At 42.0% G+C, this 13853-nt stretch overlaps 1 protein-coding gene across 1 annotated transcript in view; it reads right to left on the reverse strand.

The window, feature by feature from the left end:
- CDH23 (cadherin related 23) overlaps positions 1-13853 on the reverse strand; it is a 400272-nt gene that overhangs the window by 240064 nt on the left and 146355 nt on the right. Inside the window, exons 7-8 of the mRNA XM_083503046.1 lie at positions 5095-5289; positions 3945-4073 (exon numbers count right to left, since the gene is read on the reverse strand). Of these exons, the coding sequence (XP_083359172.1) occupies positions 3945-4073; positions 5095-5289 (324 nt within the window). The remainder of the gene's footprint in view (positions 1-3944; positions 4074-5094; positions 5290-13853) is intronic.

A 13853-nucleotide genomic window follows, 5' to 3' on the forward strand; every position in this document is an offset into this window, starting at 1 on the left:
GTGCCGCTGTCACTAAGGATAACCTACAGGGCAATGTTGGTTTAAGGTGTTACTAAGAAGGTGTTACTACTCTAAACCACCTTAACAGCTTGTGACCAGTTTTCTTACGGGGTTGCCTTACCCTAAATAGGATCACTCAATCTGCAGAATAGGAACTGTTACAGGTGCCACATAATAACTCATTCTACACTCGTAATGAATCGATCTTTTTGTGTAGCAGCACCTACACTCCTGCCTATTAGCATTGTGCAGGCACCTTCGCTGTACACTTTCTGGCACCTGCTTAAAACATTTTGTTTAGGCATGTCTACCCAGACATGCAGAAGCTACATGTACTTTATTAGTTTTTAGCTACCGTTGCTTTTAACTTTCCTTTTAATATTTTAAAATAGCTGTTTTTAACTTTTTTAAAAATTAGTAACTTTAATGTTTTATTTTATTCTTTTATAAACTGCTCAAGGGGCTTTCTTACAACTGAGCAGTATATAAATTCTGTTAATCAATCAATCAATTTCCCCTTTATTTGCTTGGACACTGTGTACGTGCACATGCATGCATTGGGTTTACACAAGCAGAATCGGAGTTGTATAGCCCTCAGAATATCTCACATTTTAAGAAAGAAGGCACAGGCAGATAAATCGCTTGCAATGTCTCCCCCCACTTTCCTGTCTGTTATATCATGTTTAGGGGGGGAAGGGGTCACCAAGGGCACATGAAAAGTGTTTTTGTGTTACACCACAATATACTTGTTCTATAAAAATGAAACTATAGCATTCCTTCCTTCCTTTCTTCTATTATAGGATTAAGGACTTAAAAGGCAAACTGGAACCCCATATCGCAGGAGGAGGAGCTGGGGGTGGGGAGGGGAAGAGAAGGGTGCTGAAGAAAGCCGCCACAGCAGATTCCAGAGGCAAGAAATCCTATTTCGCACTCCTTAATTCCAGTCAAAGGGCTGATAGGAATCTGCTTGCAGTAATTTGCTGCAGTTTATCCAGTTCTTTTCCTTCTGTCGGCTCTTCAGTGACAGGCTGGGTGACATGCTGTTACTCGAGTGAGGAAATTAAAATTTGATGCAATAATCCCAAAAAGGAGGATTTTATTAGGTAATGTATAAAGTTTTAGATTAGGCGCTCCTGCTTGATACAGAGATAGAAAAAAAATCAGGCACGCTGCGCACCACTGATAAACAGAGAGAGAAATGTAAGTAGACAGACCAAGAACAATTGCTGGAGTCCTTTCCTGACCTTTGTTCAGCTTATTAAATCAGCATAAGAAGTATGAGAGGCCTGCATGTGCAACAAGAGCAGATAACCATATTAACACAGAAAAAGGGACACAGACCTTCAGATTTTAGCATCAGAAACCAGAAGCAACCAATGTGTCAGTAAAGAGCCATGGAACCACCCTGCTTACACCACCAGCAGCAGTAGGCATGGTGGTGGCAAGATTGGGGCTATATGAATACACCTGCTGGAGCATCAGATTGGTACAGTGGTACCTCCAGTTGCGAACGGGATCTGTTCTGGAGGTCCGGCCGGATCCTGAGGTTTTCGCAACTGGAGGACCGCTTCTGCGGGTTTGCCACTTTCACAACCTGAAGTTTATGTTACCCGAGGGTAATGTAAGGCGAGGTGCTACTATACTTAACAAGCTGCCTTCTATCAGACCATTGGTCCACATAGCTCAGTAGTGTCTACACTGATTGCCAGCACCTCCCCAGGTTTTCAGGCAGGTATCTCTCCCAGCCCCACCTGAAGATGCCAGAGACCGGACATGGGACCTTCTGAAGGCAAAACAGATGGTCTCCCACCAACCTATGGCCCTTCCCTGATTCACTACCACCCAGGTAAACTGTGGTGATGATGGAGTCAGGAGTGTGGCTCTGCCCAAGCATACTAGGAAAATCCATTTATGACAACGTGCATCATCCAAATTCAATGTTGGTATATACGTACACTGCATACACTTCACCATGGCAAGTTCTCTATACAACACACATAATGTAGTAGGTCAGGATAGTGATTTTAGACATTTCTATTGCACTCGTAAGCTTAAAATACTTATGCTCATGTAGTATGTATTGAGACTACAATGTGAAAAGCGGTCTGGATAAAAATTCTCTGCAAGCTATTTCATTGCTGCTTAAAAAAGAAAGAAAGCACCCTCCCACTGATTATTTTAGATGAAGGGAACCAATAAAGCCTCATAATTTGAGTGAAAATTATTCATTAGTGTTTCTGGATATGTTTTACATCTGTCCACTGTTCTCAGAAGCACTGAGCCAATTAGGTTGCAGAAAGTATTGGCCGGAGATACAAGCAAATCCCTTGGAGATATGAAAGCATTCAAAGAATATTGAGAGGGAAGATAGATAAGAATAATAATTCAATGCTGTTGTTTTGACGTGAGGTTTTTTTTTTGTCAGGCGGAGAACAACAGAGGCAAATGTCAGCATGCACAAGCAATTTTATGTTCCTCTGTGCTCTCTCTATTGACTTCCCAAGCAGTTCCCTAGAGGAAAAATACATGTCATTGTACATCCTCGATCCATCAGTCATATAGAGGACCTTCTCTGAACATTTACCTGTTTAACAGACTCCAAATGACAACAGAGAACATGATGTGGAAATCAGACAGTATAAACTCAGTATACCCTAAGAAGAAATGCACTGGGTCAGAATTCTTATTTTCACATTAATTCCTTTAGACTAGGGCTAGCAAAGTGACCCCCCACTTGATGTCGTTGGAGTATAACTCCCCTGACCCCTGATTCTGGCTGCAATTGATGGGAGTTGGCTTTCCCTGCTTTAGACTGCTATTTGAGTCAAATTAGATAGGCGGAAAGGCAAATTAAGGTCTCTTATAAACGAAGACTGTATTCTTAAGAAATATTTGTATTTCACATTAGACACAAATCCTCTCCAGGGCTCCCCCTGCCCCACTACAATGTCCTGTGTAAAAAAGTCTGCTACTTGACATTAATTGTTATGTATGTTACCGAAAGTGTCAATAGAAAAGGACCATTTAGTTCCAGACACTGCTATATTGTCATTTAATTTGAGAGATATTCCTTCTACAGGCACAAGGTCATGCAGTGAAGGTGATCCAGTACATAATCTTAGATGCTAGTGGGGATTTCCATTTCTGTAATACCATATCATTCTTCTTTCCTTCTTGTTATTAATGTACTAGGCAGGATTTCTTTCCGCCTCCTCTGCTGCTTATATTGTCTCATGTGAAGGAAAGCTTTAATATAAAATCTGGAACGATGTGTGTGCAGTTCCTACAACCATCTGTATTAATCAGTGACTTCCCTCTTCTCCAGCTACTTATCAGCCTTTTAAGTTAAGATCAAGTGCTTTATTGGTCAAATATTTAACACACCCTTTCTTAAGGAAGGAAAGTAATAATTTTCTGTAAGAGGTCCGGGATTGCTTATATTGACAACATCAGCAGCTGTGGTACCTTCTTCTAGCTTTCACAGTTCTGAGTTGGTACATGTTTGGATAGTGAACAAATGTTTCTGCATTATTCAGAAGTGAATACTAACAAAAATAATTACTTTGCACATATCAACAACTGAGCCACTTGTCTCACAGTGGTTTCTCCCTAACAGAGTCCCATCCGGAATGGAGAAATCACTCTCTCTCCTGTATTCCCCCTTTAACAATTTTGTAGTCCTGTACTGTATTCCAGTACCCTGCAAATCTATGTTCAAATCAGACGTAAAAAAATAACAAAAGATGTCCCCTCCCATCTTTGAAAGTATTGCACCTAGTTTGCCTTGTTCTGATATCTGCTTCCTCTCCTCTCTGTTCCAGTTCCCACTTCCACTTCTTAATACAACAAAACTGCAGACAAAAGAAGATTCAATTGGGATTATGTGGGAGACATTCTCAATAGCTCTCTTAATCCTTAACAAGATGCCGATCTAAAGCTCTTACCGGAGGAGAGTTCTCATAGATGTTCGTACTGTATGGCAGGTTGATGAAGATTGGGTCCATATCTTGCACATCTGTGATGGTGATCGCTAGATTGGCCAAAGTAGAAAGTGGTTTGGTTTTATCTTGGTCCTTAAAAATGAAGAGAGGGAAAATATTGAAAGAGAATTAAATAGAAAACAATGGAAACCATTTCCTTTTAACATCTTTTCATTGCTGTCTCCTACAGCAAAGTTCTAACTGTAGAAATGAACCTAAAAGCTGCCATATTTATTACAATTACGATTTACCCACCCTTCACCCTATGGCCCCAGGGCAGGTTACAACAATTAAAACACAATGTTAAAAATCATTTAAAACAATTTACAAACTCAAAAACAAAGTGGGTCTATACGGTATCAAAAGACAGGCCACAGACATGTGTATTCAGCATTTGCTGGAGGTGATATAACATTTCAGTAGGGAGAGAGTTCCACAATTTCGGGGCTGCCACAGAGAAGACCCTCTCACGCCCCTGAGCTTCTGATGGTGGTAGAACAACCAAGAGGCCCCTTTTGCCAATCTTAACACCAGAGGGGGTCTGTAGGCAAGGAAGTGGTCTTTCAGGTTTTGGGGACCTGAGTCATTCAGGGCTTTATACATGAACATGAGCATCTTGAATTGGGCCCGGAAAGAAACTGGCAATCAGTGCTACAGTTTTAAGATTGGGGTTCAGACTGCTGCAATTTTGGGCCAACTGAAGTTTGCAAGTCATCTTCAACAGCAGCCATATGTGGAACACACTGCACTAATTTAGTCTGGGAGTTACTAGAGCATGGAGTGCAGTGGCCAAGCCATTTCTGTTCAAAAGGGCTGGAGATGGGGAAAATCACTCAAAGCCACTGCAGTGGCCTACGTCTCCAGTGACAGGGTAAAATCCAGGAGCACCCCAAGCTGCGAACTTGCTCCTTCCAGGGGGAGTGCAACCTGCAGCCCCGCCTCTCAAACCTCAGAACTTGGGACACATAACACCTCTGTCTTTTCAGGATTCAGCTTCAATTCATCCAGCCCATCAGATAATGGTAGTGTGAATGGAAGATCTATTCTCCTAGCTGCAGATGCTTAAGATATGTCTAGACTCTAGAACAAAAGAAGCAAGATGCCTCCTACTCACTGTAGCGTTGACCTGAAGTTGGTAGGCCTGCGTAACTTCATAATCCAGGGCCCGGATGACTGACACAATGCCACGCCCACTGTCAATGGCAAAGAAGTTGGACGGAGGCTGGAAAGAATACAGCACACTTCCACCTGCTCCCTGGTCTGGATCTGTGGCATTCACTATGAAAATCGGAGTTCCCACTGGTGTGTTCTAGAAAGAACAACAGTTTAAAAAATAACATTATTATTTTTTAAAAAAAATACACGTGCTAAGTAAGCAGAAGTGCCTCTCTAGAACCACATTTTTCATTAAAAGGAGAAAAGAAAAATAAGGATCGCATTCCTGCATGAGAAACATTACCCAAAGATTCCAGGCAAACATTTTATTTCTGCAGTGTCTGTATGTAATATAACTGCCAGTTCTGAGAACGATTAACCGTGGAATTTTTCACTACACCATTGAAGGAAATTCCGGAGTGCCAGTTACTCTTCCTGGCAATCTCCGTAGCCACCCCCCAAAAAAAACTATATACCCTTTCTCAGACTATAACATGCTAATGGAATTTTAACCCTTACCCATGTACTCTAATGTAACTGGCCTCTTCTTCTGCTTAGCTTATTTGGTGGGTTTCTCTCTGAGAAAATGTCATTTATTTGGCATGCAGAAGATTGGCAAATAGTTACTCTGGAGATGGTATCACTGTGTTTGCTGTGCTTCAGTCCTGCTCCACTACACCACTGAACTTCTCTTCACAAACATAAAAAAACAAAACACAAACTGTATAATCTGTGAAACTTTGCTATGCACAGGTTGTCATCCTAGTGTAAAAAACAAAACCCTTCTTCAGTGCATAAGGAAAGATAATGCAATTGAAGGATGTTTTGGCAAGAATCTTCGGTTCAAGAAAACCCTAAACATTAGAAAAGAAAAGCTAAGAATCTGTAAGGAGCACAACCTTATTATATCTGGTAAATGTCCAAAGGTCCATGATTCTGTTCTGCTGCTGAAGTTAAGTAGGCTTGGCCCCCCCCCCATAAACTGCATAAGTGCATTGCTCTGATGTCTTTGGAGAATGGGATATTCAATATAAAACAAATATGTAAAATAAACACAGAGCATTCTGGGACCTCTTAAATAGGCAAAACTATGTCAACATCAGCTAGAATGGCTCCCTTCCATCATTGCCTGAGTTGGGGCTTTGATGTTTTTCTTGAAATGGCAAGCAGGGCAGCCGTGCAGCCGTCAATCATGGTGCTCCTGTTGCATTTTGATCCTTGTAGCTGTTGTGCATGCCCGTGTGCTGGAGAGGGATGGGGAAATGGATGCCAGCAGAGAAGTGAGTGAGCAGTGCTTTGGCACATGAGTTGATGAAACAAGCTCAGCATCCGAGGTACTGCTTAATACACCTCCACTGAAGGGCTGCAGGGTCATCTTGCTGGTAGCACCAGCTTTGTGAAAAACTCAGAAGACCCATGGAGGCCCACGAAGCTGCAGAACTACCTTCAGGCACCAGGCTATAACCAAAACCTTTGGGTCTTAACTCAACTCAGCTTAAATATGCATTTATTGGGTGTTGTTTTATTATTCTATTTGTTGAGCAGCTGCTCTTAATCCCCCCCCCCTCCGGGTATGTTATCTTTTTGCTATGTTACTGGTCTGTTAGTTTTTTAAAAAAAAACACACACCCAATATCTATTCTGATGCATTGATGTTTTACCATTATCTGCTATTAGAAGCTTTGAGGTATTTATAAGTTAAAGCAGGGTGTAAGTCTTTAAAACAAGCCAGTCAAAATGAAATAGTGCTGTATGGGTGGTTCATAAAGTTTGTTTTCTGTCTCATTCTTGCCAGCATCGGTTCCCTTACAAATCTAGAACTTTCTGCCAGTTTAATATCTGTACCAATCCAAACATACTCTAGCATCATTTTAAAGCTAGTTTGTTTCTAACAAAATGTATGAACTCTACTCATTCTCTGAGAAGAGCTTAATTACTTTTGTCATGCTTTACCCTATCTGAGTGTTAAGACTCAAACCATTACAAATTAACTATTAACATGGAGGAAGGAAGGCATTACAAATAGTAGCAGACTCAGATGAGGTCTTGAGTGCATTGTTCACCATAAGAATAGAAATAATATTCAGAAGGATAAAGCTGCTCTTGGTTAATACACATAGTCTTCTTTTTGACATGCAAATCTGCTCTGGTCACCAGTGATTATCAGCCTGGCTGGCTGCAAAAGTGAAGAGTTGGATTTCAGAGTCATTGTGCTTCATACAAAAGGCCTTAATGTCAGGCTTTGAAGAGAATTTGTTCTCTAACCCCCAGGCAGTTCAGACTAAGCACTGGGGTCACAAATGTCATACGGGTTTGGTCCTTATTTTGTCATACCAGTAGATGAGAGAACATCTTACGGCAAAGATTTTTCTCACTTTTAAACTGTAAGGTCAATGGATCATCTCCTATTTGGCCAGATTTCCCTTTTGGTTTTGGCCTTAGAGGGGAAAATATATAAGAACAAGGCTTGAAACATAAACTTTTTTTATTTAAGCTGTACAGGAGAGAGTCTTTTGCATTTGTACAGTGTTTATTAAAAATGATATGCTACTTAAAACAAACAAACCAACAAACCTCTAAGAGGTGTGCATAAAACAATACAAAACATTCTACTGTGTATTTTGGAAAGTGACTTGTCCGTTTGGACGCCTCTAGAGATATTGCCATCAAACTTGGCATGAAGGTTCCTGAGGTGGGGGTGGCAGTCTTTGTCAATGCTTTGCACACTGGCCACCATTCTGAATCAAGATGGCAGACCAAAACATGACTTTTGCGCAACTTCACTCATTTTTTGGCATAGGTTTGCATGTATAGGGTCCCAGGGTCAATCCCCAGCATCGCCAGAGCTGAGTTAGACATATCTATGTGAGAGTACTCAGAGTTGCAGTTTTATAGCTTCTTGCAGGGTGTGTGTGTGTGTGTGCTTTCGGGGGGATATAATGAGCCACAGCACCCACAAACACTTCCTCATTGACGTTACTGTCAGGATCAAATCCTTAGGCATATTCACCACTGAAGCTGCCCTGACCACAGTCAATGAAAAAGACTGCTTACGTAAAAACTCTGGATCACAACCTGCCTGATTAGTTACAACTGTTAACTTGACAAAAGATAGTGATGCCAATGGAAAACATGTCAATAACAAGTGCCTACATCTGTAATATTTGCTTTCTGAATAACAAGAAAATTGCTTTCCCCTACAATGAAAACATACCGTAAATTTCGCTCTATAACACGCAGATTTTTTCTCCTAAAAAGTAAGGTGAAATGTCTGTGCGTGTTATTGAGCGAATGTGTGGTCCCTGGAGCTGACTTGCCGGAGTGCAGGGGCAAAATAGGCAAAAATCAGCCAAAAATAAGATCGGGCGGGCGGGCGGAGGGAAGAGGGAAGGCGGAAGCTTTCCTGCATTCTGCCTCAGGGTCTTACTGCCCACCCGCTTCTGTTGCTGCGTTTGCTCAAACTAAACAAAGAGCAGGGAATCCCCTGCCCTCCTGGCAAGCAGAGGGTTAAGGAAAGGATCCCGTCCTTCCTTCTATTTCTTTCCTAGTCACACTCCCACGACTTCCTCCTCTCCGTGCTCTAGGGACTCGCAGGCAGCCGAAAAACACGCAAGTGGGAGAGAGAGAGAGAGAGAGAGAGAGAGGGCTGGCTTGGGTGGGGAGGGGGGAACTTTTGCTTTACAATGGTAGGTTTCTCATTTCTTTTCCAAAAGCAGAGAGCCCTGCCCCCAGCCCCCCTCCAAATTACAGCTTCTCCAAGCAATGTACTGCTGGAGGGAGACAGTATGCTTGTTTGGAAGAGAAACCCTGCTTCCCTGCTCGTAAGTAACAGCAGGCTGGATTGGAAATCATGGAAATCTCTGGATTTATATGCTGTATATCAAATATCTTAATCTGTACTTTCTACACGCGGCTGGTAAATCAGAATCTCCTGAGCCAGGAGGATTACAGCATCTCTCCTCTCCCCTTCATTAAAAGCCTAATACTCTTCTTTGAAGAAGTATAACGTGAGAATGTTTTTTATATATATTTTTAAAAGTTCTTTTCCTCATTGTGAGCTATACACTGATAATTGCTGCCACAATAACAATTGATTGAAAATGGAATTTAGTCTCCCCCCCCCCCATAGAGAGCTGTTCTTCAAACGTTTAGCCTTAATACAGTGGCTGATGTAATACCCTTCTGCTTCACTAGGCATTTTATATAGGGACATTAAAATTGATTTTCTACATCTTGGCAGATGAAAAAAAGTGTGTTACATGCCCTATTGCCCAAAAGTGTGCAAGCACAGAGCAAAGGTTGCAGTGACAGAGGTGGCCAAAAAAGAAATACAGTAAATAAAAAAGAAATCATACTTCGTATATCCTGCCTGGCTTGGGTGGGTGGGTGGGACTTTTGCTTTCCTTCCCTCCCCATTTAAAACGTGGTTACAAAGCATGGATCCACATGGATCCTCAGGATTTTTGCATTGGGCTACTCCAAACTCACTGTCAGATCACATGTCTGTGGCCACAGCATGAACCACAAAAATCATACATCCACTGTTTCATTTAGAATATTTTTTTTCTTGTTTTCCTCCTCTAAAAACTACGTGCGTGTTATGGTCTGGTGCGTGTTATAGAGCGAAAAATACGGTACTTAACTCTTTCACAGGCATTCACTTCTTAGTGCCTCTTTACATACCCTACTGCAGCTCAACACCTATGTCAGACACCATGAAACTGAGACAAAATCTGTACTGGCATTTACATTTTTTTTGCACAGTATTTACCACTGCAAATGTCTTTAGACTGACAATGTTTGCACTTAACAGTGGAAAATTCAATGTAGTCTTGCCAGAATGACTTGAGTCAACACTAGAAACATGCAAATGTACACAACGCCTCGCTGAAAAATTAAACGTCCAAATATACTTTAAATGTTGTAGATAACCAGAGGGATAATTAAGTACCTTATAATCCTCACAGTATTTATTTTCTAAGTGATGATCTGCAATGTTTAAAGTATCTTATAAAGCCCCACTCTTAGTGAGGAACCTCCTAATCTTCCCTTCCAATATGGAACTTAGGTAACTTCATGCTGATCATTTTAGAAACAGAACAAAGCCACATTCAAACTAAGGAGAACTGCAGGATACTCAGGGAACCCCAATGCATTTATTCTGAACCTCCCTCACCTCACAACAAAAAGGGGTACATTTTCCCCAAAACGTGTTTTTCATCCTCCTCTGTGACTATCTTCATATGTTCTGGTTAGAGCTCATGTGAGATGGATTCTTTTTTTAAACAGTTATTCTGAGACAGACACTGGCATGGAGATGTCAGCAGCTACTGCGACACTAACCTAAAACAACACCCTGGGCCGCTCTCTCAGTCCATCTCCTATCAGCCCCACAAAATGTAACTGAGGGAAACAGGATAAGAGGTTGCTCTGAGACATCATTCCCTCTAATAAGACACACACACCAGGGACACAGTGAAACATTTAGTTGCATGTCCCATTTTTATCTGCCTGCAGCCAATAATCAAGTCCATTAACTCTGCAAACATGTTAATGGCAAGAATGCAGTTCCAAGAAGCATCTGAGACTTGGTGGGGCAATCCCATGTGTTAAGTTATTGCAACCTTGTTCACCCCTGAAGTGGGAGGGTGGAAACAGATGTTCAAATGCTTAATTTTTGCATCATCATCATCATCATCAATACATAATGCACCTTACCTTGCTGCATTGCATCAAAGAACTTCTCTTCCTAGGCTATGTTCCTAGACCAGGCTAAGGAGGAAAGTGTTTCACTTGTGGGACACGTGAGGGAGCTCAGCTCCCCTCATCCAAGGGTACAGATCATAAATAGTGGAAACCTCCTCAACTTTTGATAAGAATGTAGTACATGAAGCCATATTTCAGAAAAGTGAAAATCCGGAAACAAACGTCGCTGAGCTTTTTTTTGGCCAAAGTTGTAAAGCTATTTTTAAGGAAATGCGCCAAAATCTAGACTTCCGACATAGGTTGACATACATATCTAGATTTTCCAAGACATTTCAGCAGTTTCCGCCACCCAGACATTGCTTCCGACTGCAGTATTCCAGTTATGTCTGGAAAATGCTGGATGTATGGCAACCCTAACTTGGAGGTACTTAATCCACAGAGACTCTTCTCCAAGTGTCACCTCAGTAAATACAGTGGTACCTCAGGTACAAACGCCTCAGGTTACAAATGCTTCAGGTTACACACTCCACTAACCTGAAAGAGTTACCTTGAATTGAAAACTTTGCCTCAGGATGAGAACCAAAATCGTGTGCTGGCGGTGCAGCGGAAGCAAGAGGCCCCATTAGCAAAAGCATGCCTCTAGTTAAGAACAGTTTCAGGTTAAGAACGGACCTCCGGAACGAATTAAGTTCATAACTAGAGGTACCACTGTAGATGGAGTGTCATGTGTTGCCATCTTTTAGCAAACTTCTCAGAGCCTCAGCACAAGAAAGGGGGCTTGGGGCTCCCAGGGACAGAGAGAGCTCCGAGTGGCTGTCTGCTCCTGCCTTCCCTTCCCTGCTGCTGGTCCCATCCCATAACTGGAAGTCATTTTGGCTCCTATAGGAAGCACTGGGAGGTTATTAATTATGTGGTCAGAGTGGAGACTCTCCCATCTGCTTTCTTTCATACAGCTCTGAAGAACTATGAATTGGACAGATTGAGTGCCAGGGACCCAAGTCCTTCCTGGGTATACTGAATAACCTGGCATAGGAAGACTACTGCCTTGGTATTCTGGAGCAGGAAACCCTGCTCTAACTGATGTGAAATATATCAGGGCTTTACAAGAGAGGATTGAATCCAGCAAACCTCTACCACGAATAAATTGGATTTCAAGAGCACAACAAGACAGCTACTATACAGAAGCTATGTCAGTGTATAGAAACATTAGGCAGGCAGGCACAATAAAGATGCCGCTCAAAGAATAAACCTCTGAGCAGAACAGATCTGCACTGTGCCTTTAAGAGCTCTCCACCGTATCAAAATCATTTCACGGGCCACGAGCTGCAGAACACCTAGAACGTGACTCATTCCAACAGTCTCATCCAACTGGCCTAATGCCAAATGCCCATCTGTGTGAAGGAGAGATAGCCTATATCACACAAGTTGACTCTTCTGTAATGGGATAAGCACTGGATGATAGTAAAGTTGAGGGCATAAGGAGGTGGATTTTTTTTTTATTTTTTAAAAAAGAATTTCCCAGCTGCCCATTTCATTAAAACAATCAGAAAATCATTTTGTTTTTAATTTTCAATTAAATTCTTTCCAGGCACTTAAAATCAGTCAGGGTGCTCTGCTGTAGGTATGAAATTTTAGAACTATAACCCCCCCCAAGATAATTGGTTTTCAAAGATACCTAGCATCAATATTTTACAAGAACAACGGAAAGCATTCCTATATGCTTTCTTTGAAAGGAGTTTCATGCTGAGATGAACAAAGGGAATCCAGGAGCAGGTCTTGCCTAATAATTGTGTTTGTTTTGGGGCATCCACTGTGACACCACATCTGATGGTGTGGCAGTTAAAGAGAAATAATCCTTGTTAGCATATGAAAACACAGTACAGATTTGGTAGGAATGCTTTAGGTGAAAGTAAAGGGACCCCTGACCATTAAGTCCAGTCGCGGACAACTTTGGGATTGCGGCGCTTATCTCGCTTTACCGGCTGAGGGAGCCGCCGTTTGTCCACAGACAGCTTCCAGGTCATGTGGCCAGCATGACTAAGCTGCTTCTGGCGCACCAGAGCAGAACACGGAAATGCTGTTTACTTTCCTGCCGGAGCGGTACCTATTTATCTACTTGCACTTTGACGTGCTTTCGAACTGCTAGGTTGGCAGGAGCAGGGACCGAGCAACAGGAGCTCACCCCGTCGCGGGGATTCGAACCACTGACTTTCTGATCGGCAAGCCCTAGGCTCTGTGGTTTAGACCACAATGCTTTACAGCCATATACGTAAATGCACTCTGGGTTTTAAAGGCAGCAAAAATGGATTAAAAACGGGGGAAAACACAAAGGCTGCATACTGACATTACATTTGCTTCCCACAAATCCAAAGAGCTACTTAGGACTGAGGTCCAAACAATAACTCTTCAGCTTTCTTCTTGGAACTATACAGACCTTAACTGCTTTATTTTTTGCATATTTTTTGCATAAAATATGCACACCTTCCAAATAGCCACACCTCAAATATGCACACCACACTGTGTGTGTGTGTGTGTGTGAACACCCTGACTTTGGAATACTCTCTGCAGGATTGCTGATACTACAATATTTTCAGCAGCCTAGGGTTAATATGTGTTTGTTTGCTTAGGCATTTTAAATTAGTTTTATGGCCTCTGTTTGCTTAACACTTCTGCAGTTGCCTTGTTGCCTTTGAATTTAATTGCCTGTATGAAGGATACTATGTTGTTTTATTTTATCAGGGTGGGTTTTGTTTTGTTTTGTTTCTAATAGCACACTGCTCTGGAATCTTTCTAAATTAAGAATGGTTAAGGGGGGGGATGTAGAAAACAAAAGAACAAGTTCCTCTGGGTGGTTTCCTTGTAACTATGGATAGGAGTTTAGCACTAGCCTGTTGCTCCTGTAGCTACAAACAAGTAAAGGTAAAGGGACCCCTGACCATTAGGTCCAGTTGTGGACGACTCTGGGGTTGCAGTGCTCATCTCGCTTTACTGGCTGAGGGAGCCGGCATACAG

This window comes from Podarcis liolepis, assembly GCF_965112155.1.
Source record: "Podarcis liolepis genome assembly, chromosome: 5".
NCBI lineage: Eukaryota > Metazoa > Chordata > Lepidosauria > Squamata > Lacertidae > Podarcis > Podarcis liolepis.